Source organism: Canis lupus, chromosome 16 (assembly GCF_011100685.1).
Source record: "Canis lupus familiaris isolate Mischka breed German Shepherd chromosome 16, alternate assembly UU_Cfam_GSD_1.0, whole genome shotgun sequence".
In the NCBI taxonomy this organism is placed as follows: domain Eukaryota; kingdom Metazoa; phylum Chordata; class Mammalia; order Carnivora; family Canidae; genus Canis; species Canis lupus.
Window position 1 is genome coordinate 59,249,105 of NC_049237.1, and position 20,837 is coordinate 59,269,941.

The 20,837-nt window shown below is 45.9% G+C and overlaps 1 protein-coding gene across 1 annotated transcript in view; it reads left to right on the forward strand.

The window, feature by feature from the left end:
* Positions 1–20,837, forward strand: part of CSMD1 (CUB and Sushi multiple domains 1) — a 1,850,581-nt gene that overhangs the window by 1,775,385 nt on the left and 54,359 nt on the right. Inside the window, exon 56 of the mRNA XM_038560546.1 lies at positions 2,167–2,340. Within this exon, the coding sequence (XP_038416474.1) occupies positions 2,167–2,340 (174 nt within the window). The remainder of the gene's footprint in view (positions 1–2,166; positions 2,341–20,837) is intronic.

Genomic DNA, 20,837 nt, shown 5'->3' on the forward strand with positions numbered 1-20,837 from the left:
TTGTCCATCACTCTGTTTTATCTGCCGTAAGAAACTGAAGAAAGAACATTCTCACCCCATCCCGTATTGGAGTGGACCTTGACCATCATTCAGAACAACGTAAAGTAGAGTTTTCTTCAGAATGTACTCACGAATAAATGCCCAGTTGGCATTAAATAACTCTAGAGAGACACTCAGGACCCCAGGGGCAGTTGATTGCATGTTTGAATATTTTCACTTTGAGCAAGGCCTTCTTTTTTACCTATATCCCGGTTTCTTGGCTTCATTCCTCTGGGCCTGAGACAGTGATTCCAGACTGTGGTCTCCAAAACAGGTCTTCACATACCTAAAAAGGATCATGTGTCCTTTGACTTTGTATCATGGTAACCATCTCGGCCCCATGCTTATGCACATCACATCATGAGTTTGCAGCTCATGTCCACCTGCACCTTCAGTAGACCCTTTCCAGCAAAGACTGTATTTGAAAGTCCCTACTCTTGATCTTCTATTTATTTGCCACATGCACTAATAATATCCATATAATATCCAAATATATGGATCCAATAATATCCAATTCGAATAGGAACACTGGTCTTACTGGTATGAGAAATGCTATGTCACAATGCGATGTTTTTTTCCAAGTCAAGGATTTCAGCTTAAATGCACTGCTAGAAATGAAGACAAGAGGAAGGAGGCTTCCCTGGGGAGAGAGACACATGATCCCTGGTAGCAGTGAGAGCCGGGGGGCAGGCAGGGTGCCTCCAGCCGAGCATCCTCTGTGTGACAGCGCAGAGGAGACACTTGAGACCGTGTGCGTGAATATGTTTTTAATGGAAAGGAAAAGGGCAAACAATTCATTTTGAAAACTTGAAGGGAGAAAAGAGCAGGGAAATGAGGCTTTACCTTGGATGTTTGATGTTTGACAAAGTGTGTGTGCGTGTTTGTGTGCGTGAGTGTGTTGGGAGTTCTCCCTTTCAATTAGAGTAGCTTTTCCAAATTAGAGCTGCTATCCTCGTTACTGTATTGGGTTTCCTGCCAACTGAAACTCCACCATCCGAGGCCCCAGTATCCAGCTGCTGAAGAGCTAAGAGTTTGCTCTATTAGTTCTTCTTTACAGTCTAGTGAACTTCCGTGGAGGACAGACCTAAAACATTTTCACTCCCGGGATATGTTTGCAGAGGCTGAAAGAATGGGACAGAGGCAAAGCAGCCCGAGCCCTCTGCTAGTCTCCGCTGAGTAGCCTACACCCAGAATCCGGGTTCTTAATCACGGTTTTACTGCTTCTGATCAGTTTACTATTCCTAGAAGCTCCATAATTTTTAGCTACTTGCCACCTTTGCCCTGAGCCCCCTGTGCGTGATAGCGCACTTAGTGTGGCAAGAACTCCTTCACCGTCTTCTTAGAGTAGCCTTCAAACACGTAAGTCTCTGCAAAGCAGGCGGCCATGATGACTTTACGGTTTCTTCTTCCTTCTTTCTGAGATTCCATAGACTTTCTGTGCTCAAACATTTCTGGGTTTGGAGAGCGGGGAGTTGAGTGTTGCAGTAAGTAGCAATAATGAATGTGATCACTGACTATACCTCCCCAACTAGAGTCAAGTTGTGGTTGGAAGTGGACTCTGTTAATGATCATGCTGGGAAAACAGGTGTATGCAGGGGATGTGCGGTTTCCCCAGCTGCAACCACTGAAGGCCTGGATTTTCTATTTCTTTTTTTTAATTTTCAGAAAGGCTCCACATGTCCCACATAGTCAGCATTTATATGGAGCGCAGGATCCCAGGGAAGCATGTAGGTCATTGAAAGCAATGACGAACTCAGGCCTCCCATTGAAGGCATCCTCCTCAGTTTTGTGTGGCAGCTAATTGACTCGCAGAAGACCACTCCTATTCCTTAATTCCTCCTGGCCACACCCGTGTCCGGTGATGGCCATGTGATTCTCATGGTTGACGCACACAGGAGGGCGGGCAGGCAGCCCGTGCCTTTGACCAGCCTGCGTGTATGATTATGTCTACACACCACACGGTTTGGGAATCTGCTCTGTATGCTCACATTCTCAAGCGTAGGTGAAGGAAAATTAAGCTTCCTGTGTGGTTGACCTACCTAACCCTAAACAGACCCCTGCCCCTAAGGCTGCAGATTTTGTCATTTTTAAGCAAAAGAATAATCTGCACTTTTTGTTTCCTTCTAGTGATCTCATGCGGAAGCCTCTCCTTTCCCCCAAATGGTAACAAGATTGGCACACTGACGGTTTACGGAGCCACGGCCATATTTACGTGCAACACGGGCTACACCCTTGTGGGGTCTCACGTCAGAGAGTGCTTGGCAAACGGACTCTGGAGTGGCACGGAAACTCGATGTCTGGGTAAATTCATCTATCATCTGGCATTTTTTTCATTCATGTGAGCCCTAAAAATACAGTCCAGTTGGGCAAAGTGTAACACTTTTTGTTATAAATGCTCCTGCAGAGCTACTAAATCCTACCTCGGGTTTCAATGGTCCACTTCACACTAAGACTTCTTCCATAAATATCTGAAGGGATTATTTTTTTAATCTGACCAATAAATGAAAGTCACATACCGCCTTAAGTGACTTAAGTATTTTACAAAGTGCTGAGGCTATCACTGCACTTAAAGCCATCATGATTCTAGAACACACACACACACACACACACAAAATGATATTCAGATATATTACAGACTTTATCTTTATCTTTTACAACTTTTTAAATTGTGTCAGTAAGTGGAAGAGAATAAGATCAATCAACGTAAGTACAATGAGTTACTTCAAATGGAATCTGTGTACAGTGATTTGTTCTTCCCTTGCACCCAAGGCGTAAATTTTCTGCATGATATTTTTTAAGAATTGAATTGAAAATTTTTTTTCACTGAAAAAATCTTGTGAATAGACATGAGGAAGTTGCTGGATAGGCAGCGTAAGGTATCTTGATTCATAACGCTCCTGTAGATCTCCGAGTAATTTGAAAAACATGTCAAGTGCCTTTCATGGGATCTCAATAATTTTGTAATCACTCGAAAGCTATAGATCTTTGACCTCTTTCTGGGATCTCAATAATTTTGTAATCACTCGAAAGCTATAGAAGAACCTGGAAAGTTTAAGCCTCTGACTCTCTGTCAGCTGGAAATCACTTCAGGAATGAAGCCAGGACCAGTAAATTTTTAATAGTAAAAATCTATTCTTATTACTTGAGATAATTTGAAAAAAATACTTAGGAGAACCGGGGGGGAGGGGTGGAAACAGAGAGAGAATGAAACTAAAGTAGTAATTCTGGAGAAAATCAAAGGCCAAAAAGTGTTGCTCCCTCTTATCCATGGAATGGCACCTGCTTTCTTGAAATCACTGTCATCCGGACGTGAAAGCCGCTCACGTACTGCGTGTGTGTCTATGCGCATTCTTGGTGAGCGTGGTCAGTACGGGTTTCCATAGACTGCAGAACTTCCTCGGACTATGTGTGGGGCTTTGCGTTGAGGGTGAGACCGTCTGTGCTTTCCCAAACTTTCTTATGAGATGTCTGGTTATTGGGGACCACTCTTCTTAAGGCAGCGCTGCTTTGGGGTAGGTCTTCTCTGTTCATGTCAGTAAACACTACAGAGGGGAACCAGGTGATCTAAGAAACTTGCGTCTCTGCTATGATCGTGATGATGGAAAGCAATGACAACCTTCATTGGATTAGGTTTGTGCTGCTGAGTAGTCTCTTTAGGTAGGAGAGTTATTGTGGCCTCAGGGGGTTTGAGTGGCACGTCCAATTTCTGTAGCTACTCTATCATGGGGTCTGCTGGGGTCTTACTGATCCCAAGTAAGCCTTCACCTTTTCTGTGGTGTCTTCTGACTGAAGGTAGGACTTTGAAGTAGAAACGTTGAGCAAGGGACACCTGGGTGGCTCAGTGGTTAAGCACCTGCCTTTGTCCCAGGGCATGATCCTGGAGACCCGGGGTCAAGTCCCACATCGGGCTCCCTGTATGGAGCCTGCTTCTCCCTCTGTCTATGTCTCTGCCTCTCTCTGTGTCTCTCATTAATAAATAAATACATTCTTAAAAAAAAAGAGAGAGAGAGATAGAAACATTGAGTAACATGTTGCTTGGATGGCTGGGCCAACGTGCCCAGAAGTATGGCTTCAGAGTGATGCAGTATGTCTTAGAAGCTTTGGGGAGAGGGAGTGTTCAGAAGGAGTTTAAATTGAAAATAAAGAGGAAGAAACGTGTCTGGACAATAATGCATAAAGCATTACTATTGTAGAACCTGGATCTAAAATATAAAGAATAATAACATTGGAAGAGGCAGAGGATATGAAAGAAAAACCATTAAAAAAGAATTAGATGTGACACAGAGCCACACATGTTTATAAACCAATGAGTAAAAAATGGGTAATAAATTTAGCATAAAGATTTCAGAAGTCAGTAGATACAGTTTCACAGCGACCACTGAGACGTGAAAGTTTAATTCCTAATACAGGCGTACCTTGGGGAGATTGTGGATTTGGTTCTAAAACACAATAAAGCATAATAGTGAAAGGGAATATAAGGAAAGGGAGAAGAAATGTGTGGGAAATATCAGAAAGGGAGACAGAACATAAAGACTCCTAACTCTGGGAAACGAACTAGGGGTGGTGGAAGGGGACGAGGGAGAGGGGTGGGAGTGAATGGGTGACGGGCACTGGGGGTTATTCTGTATGTTAGTAAATTGAACACCAATAAAAAATTTAAAAAAATAAAATAAAAATAAAATAAAACACAATAAAGCAAATGTTGCCATAAAGTGAGTCCAATGACTTTTTTGGTCTCCCAGTGCATATAAAAGTCGTGTTTACACGATAATGTGGTCTATTAATGTGCAGTAGCATTGTCTGAGAGATGTGTGTGTCTTAAGTCAAAAGTAGTTCATTGCCCAAAGCTTCTAACCACCACCTGAGCTTTCAGTGGGTTGTAATCTTTTTGCTCGTGGAGGGTCTTGCTTCAGGTTTCACGGCTGCCAGCTGATCAGGGTGCTGAGTGCTTGCGTTGGGGAGGCTGTGGCAATCTCTAAAAATAAGACGACACTGACCTTTGCTGCACTGATTGACTCTTCTTCCACAGTGTCTCTGTGGTATGCAAGGCTGTTTGATGGCGTTTTACTCCCAGTAGAACTTCCAAAGTGGAGTCAATCCTCCCAAGCCCTGGGGCTGCTTTATCAACTAAGTTTATGTGATGTTGTAAATCCTTTGTTGTCATTCCAACAATCTTCGCAGCATCCTCTGCAGGAGTGGATTCCATCTCAGGAAGCCACTTGCTTCGCTCATCCCTAAGAAGCAGCTCCTCATCTATAAGTTCAAGTTTGATCGTGAGAGCACCGCAATGCAATCTCAACTTCAGGATCCACTTCTAATTCTCGTTCTCTGGCTCCTTCCACCCCATGGGCAGTGACTTCCTCCAGGAAGTCTTGGACCCTCAGAGTCCTCCATGAGGGCTGGAATCTGTTTCTTCCAAACTTCAGTTTCTGTTGATATTTAGACCCCTTTCCTATGAATCATGGGTGTTCTTAACCGCATCTAGAATGGCGAGTCCTTTCTGGAAGGTTTTCAGTTTACTTTGCCCAGATCCATGAGAGGAGTCATCATCTGTGGCAGCTGTAGCCTTATGAAATGCATTTCTTTAGTCATAAGACTTGAAAGTTGAGATGATTCCTTGATCCACGGGCTGCAGGATGGATGCTGCATTAGCGGACATGAAAACCACGTTAATGTCATTGTCCGTCTCCCTCAGAGCCCTTGGGTGACCAGGTGTACGGTCAGGGAGCAGCGGTATTTTGAAAGAAATCCTTTTCTCGGAGCATTTGATCTCCGCAGTGGGTTTCGTATTCAGTGAAGTGCGTTGTAAGCAGATGTCCCGTCACCCAGGCCGTGTTGTTCCATGTATGGGGCGCGGGCAGAGTAGATGTGGCATCATTCCGAAGGGCCCTAGGACGTTCAGAATGGTGGGTGGGCCCTGGCTCCCATCTGCAGGCCCAGCTGCGTGAGCCCCTCGCAGGAGAGTCCGCACCTGTTCTTTGCAGCTTCGAAGCCAGGCTCTGACTTCTGTCCGGCTGTGAAAGTCCCAGATGGCATCTTCTTCCAACAGAAGGCTGTGGGGTCTACACTGAAGATCTGGGCTTGAGTGTAGCCACCACCTTCCTGAACTCTTGAGTCGGGTCTTCTGGAGGACCTGCTGCAGCTTCTCCATCAGCCCCTGCTGCTTCACCTGCGCTTTCACGTGGTGGAGAAGGCTTCTTCCCTCCAACCCGCTAACCAGCCTCTGCTGCTTCAGAGGTTTCTTACAGCCTCCTGCCCTCTCCCAGCCGTCCTAGGACCGAACAGAGTTAGGGCCTTGCTCTGGGTCAGGCTTTGGCTTAAGGGAATGTTGTGGCTGATTTATTCTTCTATTCAGACTACTCAAACTTTCTCCGTATCAGCAATAATAAGGCTGTTTCACTTTATTATTATTTGTGTGCTCATTGGAGCAGCATTATTTAATTTTCTTTGAGGATTTTTCCTTCACACTCACAACTTGGCTAGCCATTTTGGCACAAGAGGCCTTGTTTTTGGCCTGTCAAGGTTTTCACCATGCCCTCCTCAGTAATCTTAGTCATTTCTAGGTTTTGATTTAAAGTGAGAGATGTGTGACTCTGTCACTTGAAACCTTAGAGCTCATTACAGGGTTATTAATACCCCGAATTCTAATATCGTTCTATCTGAGGGAGTAGGATAGCTGGAGGAGAGGAGGCGAGACAGGGGAATGGCTGGTCAGTAGAGCGTTCAGAACACATGCAACACGTATGACAGAAGCTCACGGTCTCATATGGGCCCGGCTGATGGTGCTCCAGGCCCGTTACAACAGTAACAGCGAGGATCACCGATCGCAGATCACCGTAACAATTCTAATACTAATGAAAAGTTTTTAAATATTATAATAACCAAAATGATACATAGAGACATGAAGTGAGCAAATCTGTTGGAAAAAAAAAATGGCACCAAGGTACCTGCTCAGTGCAGGGTTGTCACAACCTTCATTTTTATAAACATGCAATATCTGCAAAGCACAATAAAATGAGGCGTGTCTGTGCATGGACTATGGCAATGAAAGGCATCTCCTCTCCTGAATAATAGAGTGTGATGTGTAGATAGTAGAGAGTCACTCGTAGGACCCTATGTCCGGGGGACCCATAGAGACACAGCTAAGGTAAACACACAGGAGAACAGAGGTAAACTCAGTGCTAGAGAAAATCCTACAGTGGCCTAATGGATGAAGGGAAGAGAGGCTCCAATCCTTAATCTGGCGCAGGTACTGGATAAAGTAGATAGCTGATACCACCGTAGTCTGAATGTTACCTAGACGCCTTATTTGAATATAATAATTTGAATGATATTGTTTAGTGATAATGAAAAATATACAAGGGCATTTTTCCATTTTACTGAATCTTCATTAGAAAGTATGGGAAGCGCTTATCACTCCCATTCATCAATAAGAAATAACTTAGAACAATTTAGGAATTTGTCTAACATTGTAAAATCACTGGCATCACAAACCGAATGGAAACCCAGGCAATTTGAGCATAGAACACAGGCTTCTGAACTTTAAGGTATGTAACTAGTGTATCTGAGCAAGTTTTGTGTTATTTTGCCAATAATTATATTTCTCAAAAGCAAGATAGGATAAAAGAGGCTGTGTAAGATGCTGTTAATTCTGGCCAGTGAGATATTTAACTAGAAGTGAAATGAGCCCAGGTGCTGCACTAGACCTTACCCCAAAGCACATGCCATCAAATGGGGTTTGTGCCTTAGTAGTACACGTGGCTAACCTTGTCTTTCATTCTGTGCTGCTCCCAGACTTCTTGCTTACCAGACTTGGCAGTATTTTCCTTCCATTTCTTGTCATTTGAATTATTCCTTTGTCCATTTCCATGGTCAGGATCTCCAGAAAATCTGGATTTTTACCACACTGAATGACATTGGGTGACCTTCAGGTTCTTCTGGACACTATTAGAGTAGACTGCATGGTGCTGGAGGGAAAAAAACGACTTATAATGAGAATGGAGGCAGAGGCAGTCACTAAGAATATTTTCCAAAAAAAAAAAAAAAAAAAATCCAGAAAATAATTGACATAATCCCATGGCTTCAACTTTAAAAAGGAGGCATCCCCTAAGCAGAACAACCTCCCAAAACTTTAACTTTGAGAACAAATTATGCCATTGGGGAGCAAATGGGAAGCTACCCAAGAAACAGAGACAGTTAGATGAGCTGCTTTGCAAGAAACTCAATTTGCCAGCAAAGCGACTACCCTAGGATGTACTAAGCAAATGGAATACAGATGAAGGTCCGTGATGCGAAGGGCAGATCCGCCACGAGCAGGGAGCAATGAAAAGATTCAGGGCCATGAAAACGTAAGGACCATGCAGAAATTACGTTTGAAATAAGAACCAAATTCACTCATTGTGGTTGGTATCAAAATAGTGTGTGGCCTAAAGGAGACAGGCTCGGCCGCCTCTTCATTCCGTCTTCCGCGTCAAGAATTGTGGTGTGCAGAGGGCGGAGCATGCTTTTATAGTAGAAATCGGGATCCCAGGAGAGAAAAGGAGTCTGTCCGAGAGAACTTTAGGGTTTCAGTGATGTGGCTGAGGGGACCCAGGAGGAGGAGGCCAAATCACTGGCAGTGCCCCCGCGGGACGTTACTAACAGGAAGCTCTGCAGAGTTAGGTAAGTGTCTGGCGTGATTTTTTTACACAAAAAGGAAAGAAGCAAGCTGGCAGAAACTTTGGATCTAATAGTTTGATAATACAGAGCTGAAACCAACTATTAGGTGTAAGATCTTTGGTGATGCATGTTTACGAAGAGCTAATGTGAGTCTGGATCCATCTTTGCCATTGCTCTTAGGTGGGTGTTTAAAAATACTCTTTAGAAACGGTGCTTCTAAATTCTCAGCAAGATCAGAATTTTCTATGTTAAGTCCTACAGTCAAGAAAGTGTAACGTGACCTATATGTTGTCTTTTCACAACTGCTGGTGGGGCTACCGATGATGATGTAGATTATTGAGTTGACGTGATCGGAAAGAAGGTTTCTTTTCTGTTTTTTTTTTTTTTTTTTAAGATTTTATTTATTCATTCATGAGAGACACAGAGAGAGAGAGAGAGAGAGAGAGAGAGAGAGAGAGAGAGGCAGAGACCCAGGCAGAGGGAGAAGCAGGTTCTATGCAGGGAGCCCGATGTGGGACTCCATCCCGGGACCCCGGGGTCACACTGTGAGCTGAAGGCAGATGCTTAACTGCTGAGCCCCCCCAGGTGCCCCAGAAAGAAAGCTTCTGGGTAAATGGTTTCCTTTCTCATTATAGACCATCCTAAGACTTCTTTTCACATCTTTGGTAGGGACATAATAATACCAGCTGAAAGAGTGAGGACATTTAACAACAGATTCATGATCTTTGCAATTTGAATGATAAACAACACTAATACAAAAATAATGGGATCAATGGAAAATTTCACCCAGAATGAAAAATAAAATACCTCCCAATGTACATGATAAGGAGAAAATTATGAAATCCTAGGGCACGTGGAAGGGCTTGGTGTTTTGGACAACAGAAGGCTCATCTGTGCACTGGCACCCTGAGCTGATGGTGCCCAGACCTCGTGAACAGGACCCACCTCTTCGTTAGTCTAGGAAGCCCACGCCCAGAACAATGGCTTCACTGCGGTGAAATAATTTAAGTGGGTGGCGATGAAGCGGCATATGCTGGGGTGAAGGATCCGGTAACCAAGATAGTTGAGGAATGTTTGGAGACTTGTGATCATCAGTATGGTGGAGACAAATGTTTGGAAGTGCCTAACAGCTATTTTCAAATATTTTAAATGTTATAAAATGAAAGATGGGATACACTAATTTTGGTGAATTGTTTTATATGCAAGTGTCAGCCGTGATTGATGGGTAGTGGTAACCATCAGAACCTGTATTGAGATCTCTGAGTTTTAACCAGGCCTCAGTGGGTAGACAGGGGAAGTAAGAAAGAAAAGAAAGAAAAGAGAAAAGAAAAGAAAAGAAAAGAAAAGAAAAGAAAAGAAAAGAAAAGAAAAGAAAAGAAAGAGAAAGAGAAAGAAAAGAGAAAGATAAGAGAAGAGACGAGACAGATACAGATAGAGATGATCAGAGAGGAAGTAAAGACTCAAAACATAGAAGAAGACTACAAGAGAAGAAGCCTGATTCCTTCCTTCCATTCCGTCCTTCCGCCCCTCCTGCCTCCTCCCTCTCCTGCCTCCCTCCCTCTCGCTTCCCTCTTCCTTCCTCCTCCTTCCTCCTTCCTCCCCTCCTCCTCCCTCCCCTTCCCTCCTCCCTCCCTCCCTCCTCCCCCCTCCCTCCAACCCTCCCCATAATCCTAAGAAAAAGAAAGAAAGAAAAAATGAATTAAATAAATGTACCAAAGGCAAGGGCCGGTGATGCTAACGACATTAGTGATGTGTCTTTCATCCGTCTGTTTGCAGACACTGTGCAGAAAAATAGTTTTCAGACTACATATAAGAAGTCCCTTCCCTTTAACCATTGTTTTCACCTGTTTGATCTGCCCCAAAAAGCAACGTGGAGTTCACACAGAGGGCAGTTGCCTACTTGGTAGGTTTTTGCATAGGATTCCTTTAGCCTTTGAGCCTCCCTGATTTCACATCCCGGATGCTTTTCATTATAAGGCAAAATACTTTGATGGTATCCTGTTGGTTTTCATGGTTGCTGGGGGAAAAAAAAAAAACGTTTGCCTGCGATGTTGCTTCTATTTCCTGTGGAATGCGGACCGTTTCCAGTGGCAGCACCGTGGTTGTTTCCAGTGATTTCCAGCAGGGAAGGCGGTGCCGACTGCTCTGACGGTCGCTGCAGCGGGCGCGGCTGGGCGCTCAGACGGAAGCACTCGGACGGTGGGAAGCTGGAGCCTGTACCTGCAGGAGAGCGTGTTGGAGGAGATGGAGGGTGGTCTCCGCCACACATTCCAGCCCCGAGCCCACACTGCGTTGGCGCCTGCGGGTGTGGATTCTGTGCCAGGACCTTTGAGGCGGGACGTCCCGGGGGGGCTGGACCACCCTGTGCGTGGGCATCACGGTAGCTCGGCCCCGGAGTACCTTTGTCATAAAGCTCGGCCCACACTCACTCAGCACTCGCGTCCTTGCCTTGCTGCTGGGGCCTCCCCGGGTCTCCCCAGGTTCTGCACATCACCGAGGACTTGTTCTCATTTACCGCTTGCGCAGTTCTACGCGTCTCCCTGGCCTGGAGAATCCAGCCCCGGGAATACCGACCCCGTATCAATTCATCAGGTACCTTCTAATCCATCAGGGACGTTGTATGATCCCCACGCTCTCAGTTATTCTCTTCTGTTTACCTGCTCTGTGGTAGTTCGCGCTGAAGCCAACAGAGAGCGGGCCGACCGCCGAGGTGCTGCACTGCTAACCCAGCCCTCCTGCTGGAGAAACCGACATCCGTCTTTTGATGACATTTTATCATTTAGACTTTTTCACACATAACAAGGCCTCATCTCCCCCACTTTGCCGCCCCTTTAGCGTGTAGTATTTGAGATGTCAGCGACAGATTGAGATGTCTCTCCATGCAAAGAACATGATCTTTTTTTATTAGATTGTTTTGCCAGTATTTGGAATAACTTTGCCTTTGCCGTACTATGATGACCTCCGAGGAGATGAATTCTTTTGCGCGTGTAATACCATGGTGACATTCATGTGGCTAAAATGGCTAGGTGACACGGTTCAAAATAATGCAGTTAGGCCGTATTTTTTCATAGTTCTCAGGGAATAAAATTGTAAAATATTCTTCAAACGCCTGGTATTTTATGATAGATCCATGTAAAGCATTTGAACAGCCGATCATGGCGATGCTTACATTACAGCAGAAAGACGGTATTAGAGTGAGAGATGTATGCGCCCCCCACCCCCGATCTTTGCTATACAATCTTCCGTGTAAAATGTAGGTGGTAAGATACCAGGGAAGGTAAAATATTTGGAAACAGCCCATGCTAACCTTCACATGCTCTGTATGCATCATCGGTGGCTGGGAGATAAATGTCACGATACTCTCCCCAGCCACAAGCACTTCTGTCTATATTTCTGAATATTATCTAATGATACTCATTTAATTCCTCAGGAAATATGGCATAGGATGTAAAGGTTAATAGGATGCAGGTCTACTTTTTCAGGAATTTATAATCAGAGGAATAAATAAGATAAATACCAAGTGCCTTTAATAAAAAGTCGGGATTAATGAATCACAAAAGAGAGAAAGCCGGGGCAGGAGCGAGAGGCTGGTAGAGGAAGGGCTATGGGGGAAGCCACTTCGAGGAGCAGGTGCAATTTCAGCAAGCAGAAATGGCACAAATTCACCCAAGAAGCCAAGATGCAGAGCGGTGCGGGAGGTGGCCTGGATGCCACAGGATGTTAGGTTTACCTGCTGGGGAAGCACTCACATGGCAACATGCTCATGGGAAAGGGGCCCTCTGCTCATCCAGACACCTCCTCCAGGTCGAGGACAGGCTTGATCCCGTGCATAGGAAAGATACTGTCCTCGGAACTCACCATCTAATGATGGGTATAAACAGGTGAGGACAAGAGGGTTCTATTTGCTGAATTCACAACAGGACAAAACAGCAAAAAAAAAAAAAAAAAAATCTAGGAGTCTGGATATTATAAGTGGATGGTAGGAGAAATAGACTCTCCCATTGCAGGGAAACCCGGAGTATCAGAGATCTTTGAAGTGCACATAGATGAGCCTTGATTCCTTTAGGCTTTGTTGGCAGAGGGCAGGTTCGGGCTGAGTTAGGAGGGGCGCAAAGATGTGTCACAGGCAGACAAGTTTGGGGAGGAAATTTCAGGCATGGGGGAAGTGATAGCGTGATTCTTTGGGGAACCGCAGGAAAAGGGACAGATGAAGGCTTTCTGAAAGCCCCAGAGACTACCCAAATCCTGAAATCATGTTTATATTAAAGATGGCTTGGGATCCCTGGGTGGCGCAGTGGTTTGGAGCCTGCCTTTGGCCCAGGGCGCGATCCTGGAGTCCCGGGATCGAATCCCACATCGGGCTCCCAGTGCATGGAGCCTGCTTCTCCCTCTGCCTGTGTCTCTGCCTCTCTCTCTCTCTCTCTCTCTCTGTGACTATCATAAATAAATAAAAATTAAAAAAAAAGATGGCTTAAAATAATTGCCCTTGAATAAGATATGCTAAGAAAGACTAGATAACAGCGTATTTTGTGGGGAGCACGGGGCCCTCCTTTGAGGGGCTGACGCAAGTGCCGCACTCACATCACGGGGAATCTTTGTGTGCTGTGTCCACGGCACCACATCCTCTCTGGCTTAGGCCAAGTGGCTGAGCCCGGCCCCTAGAAAGCCTACTTGCAGGAGACTAACGTTTCCTCTGTCGGTATTCAGACGTGTTCCTTTAATATGTGCAGATCTTATGATTTAAGTGCTTCCATCCAGTGGTATTTAATGCCAACAGGTTATCCTGCATATAAGTGGATCTGAGCCGTGACATTTTGGGACTGTTAATACTCAAGAAGAGTCAGTAAATTGGCTTTTGGGATCCACTGGCTCTGGAAGCCAGTGCTTGTGCCCAGCATGGACAGAGCGAACCAAATTGCATGTCCGATTCTTACACAGGCACTGGCCATTTGTGATGATTATTATTTGATGTCCAGCAATATGTACCAATAGTCACCAAGCAAACACTAAGGTTGCATATTTGGTTTGTAGATTTTCTAAAAATGTATGAATGTATTCAGTGTTAATCCCCAGGTCAATATTAGAATTTATATGGATACAAACCGATGCAGTGAAAAGGTGACCTTGCAGTGGTGAGCTCTAAGGGGGGGCGAGATTCTGTGTGTGTGTGTGTGTGTGTGTGTGTGTGTGTGAATGTGACCTTATGGGAGGAGAAAGAGCCAATTACATAGTTCTTATTAATGGCACTGGCTCCACACCAAAGGACGCAGGGCTCCAGGTCTGTGTTGCGTAGTACACACCTATAGGGCACAGCTATGCCATGGGAGATGCTGTGTCCAACATTTATTTTTTTTCTTTTCTTTTCTTTTTTTTAGAGAGAGACAGAAAGAGAAAGAGTGGGAGGTGGGTGTGGTTGGAGGGGCAGAGGGAGCAGGAGAGAGCGAACCCCAAGCAGACTCCTTGCCCAGCGTGGAGCTGACCTGGGGATCCGTCACACAATCCTGAGATCACGACCTGAGCCAAATCAAGAGACAGATGCTTAGCTGGTTGAGCCACCCAAGTGCCCCTCGTGTCCAACATTTCTACTGGTACAGTGGGTTTTTATGGAATAAGCGGAAAAAAAATGGAACTAAGTAAAGTTGCCACATCGCAGAATTCACTTCTAAAATTGCACGAGTGTGTGTAATTGTAAAAGACTCTAACATAGCTTACCTGAGAGGACTTGAAAGTTGAAAGGGTTCGCGTTTGCACATGCTGTGATATTAAGGTAAATCTGCCAACTGACGTCTGACACCCTGGGCCGGTCACTCGGAAGTCACCAGTGTGTTCTCAGGAGGCCGTAGACCGTGTTGCTCATTCCAGATGAGCAACAAATAGTGAAACATGACAGGACGTCAAACATTGCTCACATCCTATGGGTGGGTAAGGTCCCTGCTCTAAAATCCGGCTGCATATACACATTCCAGAAAGTGTGGATAGCATGCTTACACCTACTGAAGGAATCCAGTTCACTCATGGATGAGTGTTCAGAATATCCACCCTAGCAGAAACAAGCTCAGGAAACCACCTCCGTCCTCGCAGAAGTGTGGGACCAGACCTGCTAACATGTGCAATTTAGATGGGCCTAGAAACAGCTGCTTGGGGGGCTGGTCCTGCTGTGGCCCTGGGGTAGTGGGTAAAGCTGCATTGCTGACCTGCCTGGTCCTTGGTGCTGGCCCCCAAGACCTCAGACAGCAACCTGGGCTCCCCAGGGAGCATGGCCACTTCTAGCCATGGACTCCTGCGCCTGGCACAGTTTGCAGGGAACTCTTGACCGAGGGGGACACCAGGAAGCCAACCCAGCCCTCTGGGTGAATGGAAATGCTTGTCCCCACCTTGTTTGCTGTGGAAGTCAACTGGGAAGCTTTCAGTTAACCTTGCTTCCAATCTCTGTTTTAGTTATTATTATTTTTTTTATTTTTGGTAGATGTTATCCCTCCTGACCCAACTTTAGAGAAAGATTATTAAAAGAAATTCCCCCCTTTTTTTAAATTTTGGGGCCTTATAACCAAAATATATAACAGTTCATGAATGATGACAATAATACAGCCTTCATTACATAGAGAATAGCATAAACGACTTGTAAGTCAGCAATTTCCAAAGCTTATGATTAAATGTGATCACTTGGCAGACAAGGTGGACCTTCCAGATTCCTATGACCTGGCTCCTTCTTGTAGGACAAGTGAAATCTCACTCCTAGTCCATTGTTCAGTTTGTCTTTTTAGGCCGATTCGAATGACATATTTTATGGTCTAGCATGTGGAATACCGAGAATCGTCTGAGCAGAACCAGGCAATGCCCAGCCTGGCGTTGAATTCTTGACTCTGCCATGGATTTGAAATCAATTTTGGGAGTTGGTGAATTTCCCATGACTGAGTCATACCTATTCTGCACGTGGAGCAGATGTAGAGTTCCAGAAACATGGGAGAAATAGAATGGCTAATTCACATTTCAAGTCCAAGGAAATGTGGCGATTCCTTTAGGATGTGCCTTTAAACCTATGTATCTGTTGAATTAAAAATCATATGGGATTGCAATTGTTTGGCATTCTGCTTAGCTCCTCAGCCCGTCGCCAGTCTGTGCTATCAGGTTCAGCTTAGTGGCAGATTACTAAACCCGTTAGCAGGATTGATACAGAAATAAAGCAGGCCCATACCGATCACTCCAAGGATTTTCTTTCCACACTTTACTGAAAGCATTCACTTCTCAAGAACTGACTTCCTGGAGTCATTATATTGGCCGCAGGGTTGCCTGCAAAATGCATTTCATGACCTGTGTTTCAGCTGAAGCCAAATGTTGACAAAAAACGAAGGAACTAACAAAAACGTGGAACCTTGGGTCCTGGCATAAGGGCTTCCAGTACGATCGCATTGTTTTAATGAGTCGGTATTTTGTGTTCAAGTGTGTGGGGCTGCCCTCATCCCAATTTCTTTTTTTTATATTTTGTAGGTAGTAGATTCCCTTATCCTTTGCTATTGTTCATACTTAATGGGCCTGTAATAACTAAAACCATCCTGCCACGTGACAGGTGAAGTAAAGCACCATACGTCCAGTTCATAAGCTGAGAAGGATGAAGGGGGATACCCTTGTAGTAAATGGACAATGTGGTCACGTAACTCCGTAGTCTTCCTACTTTAACAGAGACTATAAAACAAATAAAATTTCTCATTTCGGCACCTACAGTCTGCCTTTCTACCACCTTTACCTGGCTAGTGATTGCACAACCTTCAGGCCTTAAACGTTGCCTGCCTCAGGCTTCCCGATGCCGACTATTGGTGACGTGTCCCGCCCCGCTCCCCATCCCACGAGGGGCACACCCTCCTCAGTCCAGTCCCTTCCGTGTCCTACCTACACATCTCTTTTTCACTCTCTACCTGGTTGCACCTTAACCTCTGTGTAATCTCAAGCCCCTAGAACACTGCAGACCAGTAGGAAACCATCATGGGATTGTCGTCATGTAGTCGAAAGTCGCCTGCCTAGCAGGCAATGGGTTTGGATACACTTTGACAGTGGAACGGACATCACCGCCAACTGCGAAGTTGCTTTATTTCCGTTCACTTGCACAAGTATTCGGTGAGTGGCAGATTTTAGCCACTGGACCGAAGTGTGAAGGGCGTGACAAAGCATTCCCTGGTAGATACGGAGACACGCTTTCTACAGCGTGTGTGGAACAGAACTGGGGCTACATTAAGGATAAAGAAATCTCACAAAGGATTTAACATAATATTATCATAAAATCGTAGAATCTTACACTTGAAAGAGACCTCAGAGTACACTGACTTCAAATTCTCACCAATGTAGTATTTTTCCCCATTAGCATTTTTACATCATGTTGACATTTCTCGATAAATATTCTGAGTGACATTTTGTGAATATTCTATATTTGTAAATAGCCTGTAATCGGTTCATGACTCTGAATGTTTTAAAAAAGAACCCGACAGGGCAGCCCGGGTGGCTCAGCAGTTTAGCACCATGTTCCGCCCAGGGCCTGATCCTGGAGAACTGGGATCAAGTCCCGCGTCGGGCTCCCTGCATGGAGCCTGCTTCTCCCTCTGTCTGTGTCTCTGCCTCTCTCTCTCTCTCTCATGAATAAATAAATAAAATCTTAAAAAAAGAACTCACAGAGGGCTGGAAAGTCATAGAAGGGAAAATCAGATTGGTCTGTCTTAGCTTCAGATGGGGAAGTCACCTGGTCTGCATTCAAATTAGGAGGTGGAAGTCACAGGTGATGCTGTTGAGTCTCCCCTTGAGGCTCTGAGCAGCAATGAAGTGCTTTGGAAAACATCTTCTCTTTTCTTTTTTGTATTTAAGGCCAGTTCCTCAGAGAACTGAAATGACCAGGTGTCAGGAAAGAGTCGCTGTTAGGAATTGCTATTTCCACACACGGCTGCCAACCCTTTGATTTTGAAAGTATACGGTTATCTCCTTGACTACTAGGAGAGGCCTTGTGCCAGGTTTTCAAAAGACAGTGCAGCCTTGGGACGCCCGGGTGGCTCAGCGGTGGAGCATCTGCCTTCAGCCCAGGGCGTGATCCTGGAGCCCCGGGATCTAGTCCTGCATGGAGCTCCCTGCATGGAGCCTGCTTCTCCCTCTGCCTGTGTCTCTGCCTCTCTCTGTGTCTCTCATGGATACATAAATAAAATCTTTAAAAATTAATAAATAAAATGCCCAAATATCCGAAAACAGAAATAAAAAAAAAAAAAAGAGAGAGAGACAGTGCAGCCTCAAACTCTACAGTCTTACCGAAAACTCAATTGAAAAGAAAATGTTTATTAAGGTTCAAAAGTGAGTCTAGCCAGGGGTGTCTGTCCAAATCCAGGATGAGACTGAGCAGATCACATAAACGATGGGGGCTTTCCACTGCGATGCACCTTCTCCAGCACCGAGCTTTCCGGGCCCCGAGCCCCCTCCTGCTGGAGTGGTGGCAGGCTCCAGAAGGAACCCCCGGAGCACTTGGCATGATCTAGGACAACAACCGGGGGTAGGTGGCCCACTCTGTCTTTGCAGATCGGGTTGTGCTGTGGTGGTGCACGTTTCTAGAAAGCAGATCTCTAAGTGGTCCTGTCACAAGTGATGGCTCCGTGAGCTCTCTGTGCCCAGCCTGTGGGCCACCTCTGGCTGTCTTACTAGTCCTTGTCACTGGGATTGGAAATTGGCTCCATCCCCCTGCCCAGCAGTGTACCGTGCCTGTGGCAGCCTCTGGGATGGGGAGGGCCGTGGAGCCCAGGCTACACGCTGTGCTAACATCCACAGCTTCGGAGGCTCTTTCTCCAGCCCACGGAGCGCATTCTTCCTCCTGTGCATCAAGGCTCGGTGTGGGGGAGGTGGCCTGGCCTCTTGCCGGCATCGACCTAATCGATCTGGCCCAAATGCAAAGAACCTGTCAAGGCAACAAAGAATCAACCGAATCCAGCATGACTTTTTTTGACCTGACCTCTTATAAACGGTGTTCAAGTAGGGATGCCTCGCCATCGATTTGGTTTTCTCCCTCTCCGCTCTGCAAAGTCACCTTGCCCATAATAAACTTAGCTCAAAACCCAGGAGAATGCAGAGCTGCTGAACACTGTCTTCGGCAGAAATATAGATTATTATTTTAAATTCTTCCAGAAAGAATGGTGAAGTGTACTCCAATTGTTGCATGGGAACAGCTTGCAACTTCCTCGACCTTGGAGGTAGCCTACTTTGCGTAAAACATTGACAGCTGTGTGCTCTGTTTGAGAAGTAAATGGCCAAGGGAAGTCTACAGCAAAATACTCTGCATGTACTCCAGCCTGTGTCACTCCTGCCCCACGGAAACGTTGAGGCTTGGGTGGGTAATTTAGGAACTGGCAGTGGATGCCTTTCTCTTCTTGTTTATCCAAAACGCGTGTGTAACATGGATGCTTGTAATGTCAGGTCCTCCTTTTTTTTTTAAATAAATTTTTATTTATTTATTCATGAGAGACACAGAGAAAGAGGCAGAGACACAGGCAGAGGGAGAAGCAGGCTCCATGCAGGGAGCCCGATGTGGGACTCGAGCCGGGGACTCCAGGATCAAGCCCTGAGCCGAAGGCAGACGCTCAACCGCTGAGCCACTCAGGCGTCCCATGTCGGGTCCTCCTAATGCTTCATGTTGTGTTGATTAGTAAGATACTCTTTCCATGAGAGAGAGAGAGATCGAGATTAGGAGAGAGGGAAGAAGGAAAGGGAGACAGGTGAGGAGGAAGGAGGATGAACAGAAGGGAAGGGAAGAATGTGGAAAGGAGAATGGAGAGACAGACAAACACCTGGCCCGCCCTGCCAAGGTTCCTCTGTGCCGCATGGCACCTGTGCTTGTCGAGGGGGAAGCAAGTGCTCAAGGACGCTAGATAAGGATGGGAAGGCGGCCTGTACTCAGGGCCACTGCAGTGGGATTTTCCAGGGAAGGAGAGCTGCGGCTGGACTCTGGATGCTTCATGGGGAGTGGGGGTGACAGCCCAGGACAGGTGCGGTCCTGGAGGGGGGTCTCCAACGGGGAGCTTCAGGGCGGAGCGGTTTCTGGCTAACTCGGTCGAGCAGGGTCTCCCTCAAGGCAGGCCAGGTGGGCAGACCTCGCCTGGGAGATGGGTGGGGGGAGCCCCTCAGATATGGAGGGTTGAAGGGTGGGGGCTTCTTACTTCTTAGCAGAGTTTTCCTAGAACTGGATTTTCCAGGAAGGAACGTGGATGGGCCTGTGAGAAGGCTCAGGAGCCGGACTGACGTTGAGCCAAGCCGAGGATCCTCGTCCCCCTCCAACCTTCTGCTCACACAGAACTGAGCACGGCCTTGCCTCCTGCTCCACGTGGACGCTCTCTGTCATTGAAGCTCATCTGGCGCCACGTCCGCCGAGTAGTCATCTTCTCAATTCGATTGCTTCCTGTCCATGCTTTTCTCCTCCCTTCGGTGTGAACCTTTACCCGATTGCTTCGTCCTGCCTTTTCTTTTCCCGCTCTGCACACTGCTCACGTGCGAGCTCAGGGACCCCGGGCCTCAGCTAACGCCCCAAATCCTGCTTCTCCTAAGTCGCTCTGTCTTCAGGACTCCTCTCCCCTGAACGCTAGCCTCCTCTTTCAGCTCAGCACGGGCCACTTCCACCTAGATAGTCACAGCGTCAAACCTAACCAGATGCACAGGTTTGAAAGGGAGCATGTTTTCTGATATTCATCTTGCCTTTGAAACTCCACAAAGAGCTTAGTGATCTGCTGTCTCACACTGGAAATATTACCATCCTTCTCCTTACCTTCCAGGCTCAACAGGCTACGAAACCTATCTGTAGCAACTGGGAGCTCCTCTTCCCTTTTTTATGGCTTTTATTTGGAAATACCATAACAAGATAAATAACAAAATCTCAGTAAGAAAAAGAAGTCAAAGAAATGCATGGGGCAGTAATTGCATTAGCAATCATATTTGTTAGCAGTTTCATTATCTGAAATATTACTCGTTACCCACAATTCTTGAGAAAAAAAAACAAACAGGTCACAAAGAAAGACACCATATCTAAGAAGAATATATATAAGTGGGGAAAATCCCCCAAAGCCAGGCACTTGACGATGTTATTCACTTGACGGCAAAGGCAAACAAAGTGTGAATGCAGCACTTTTATA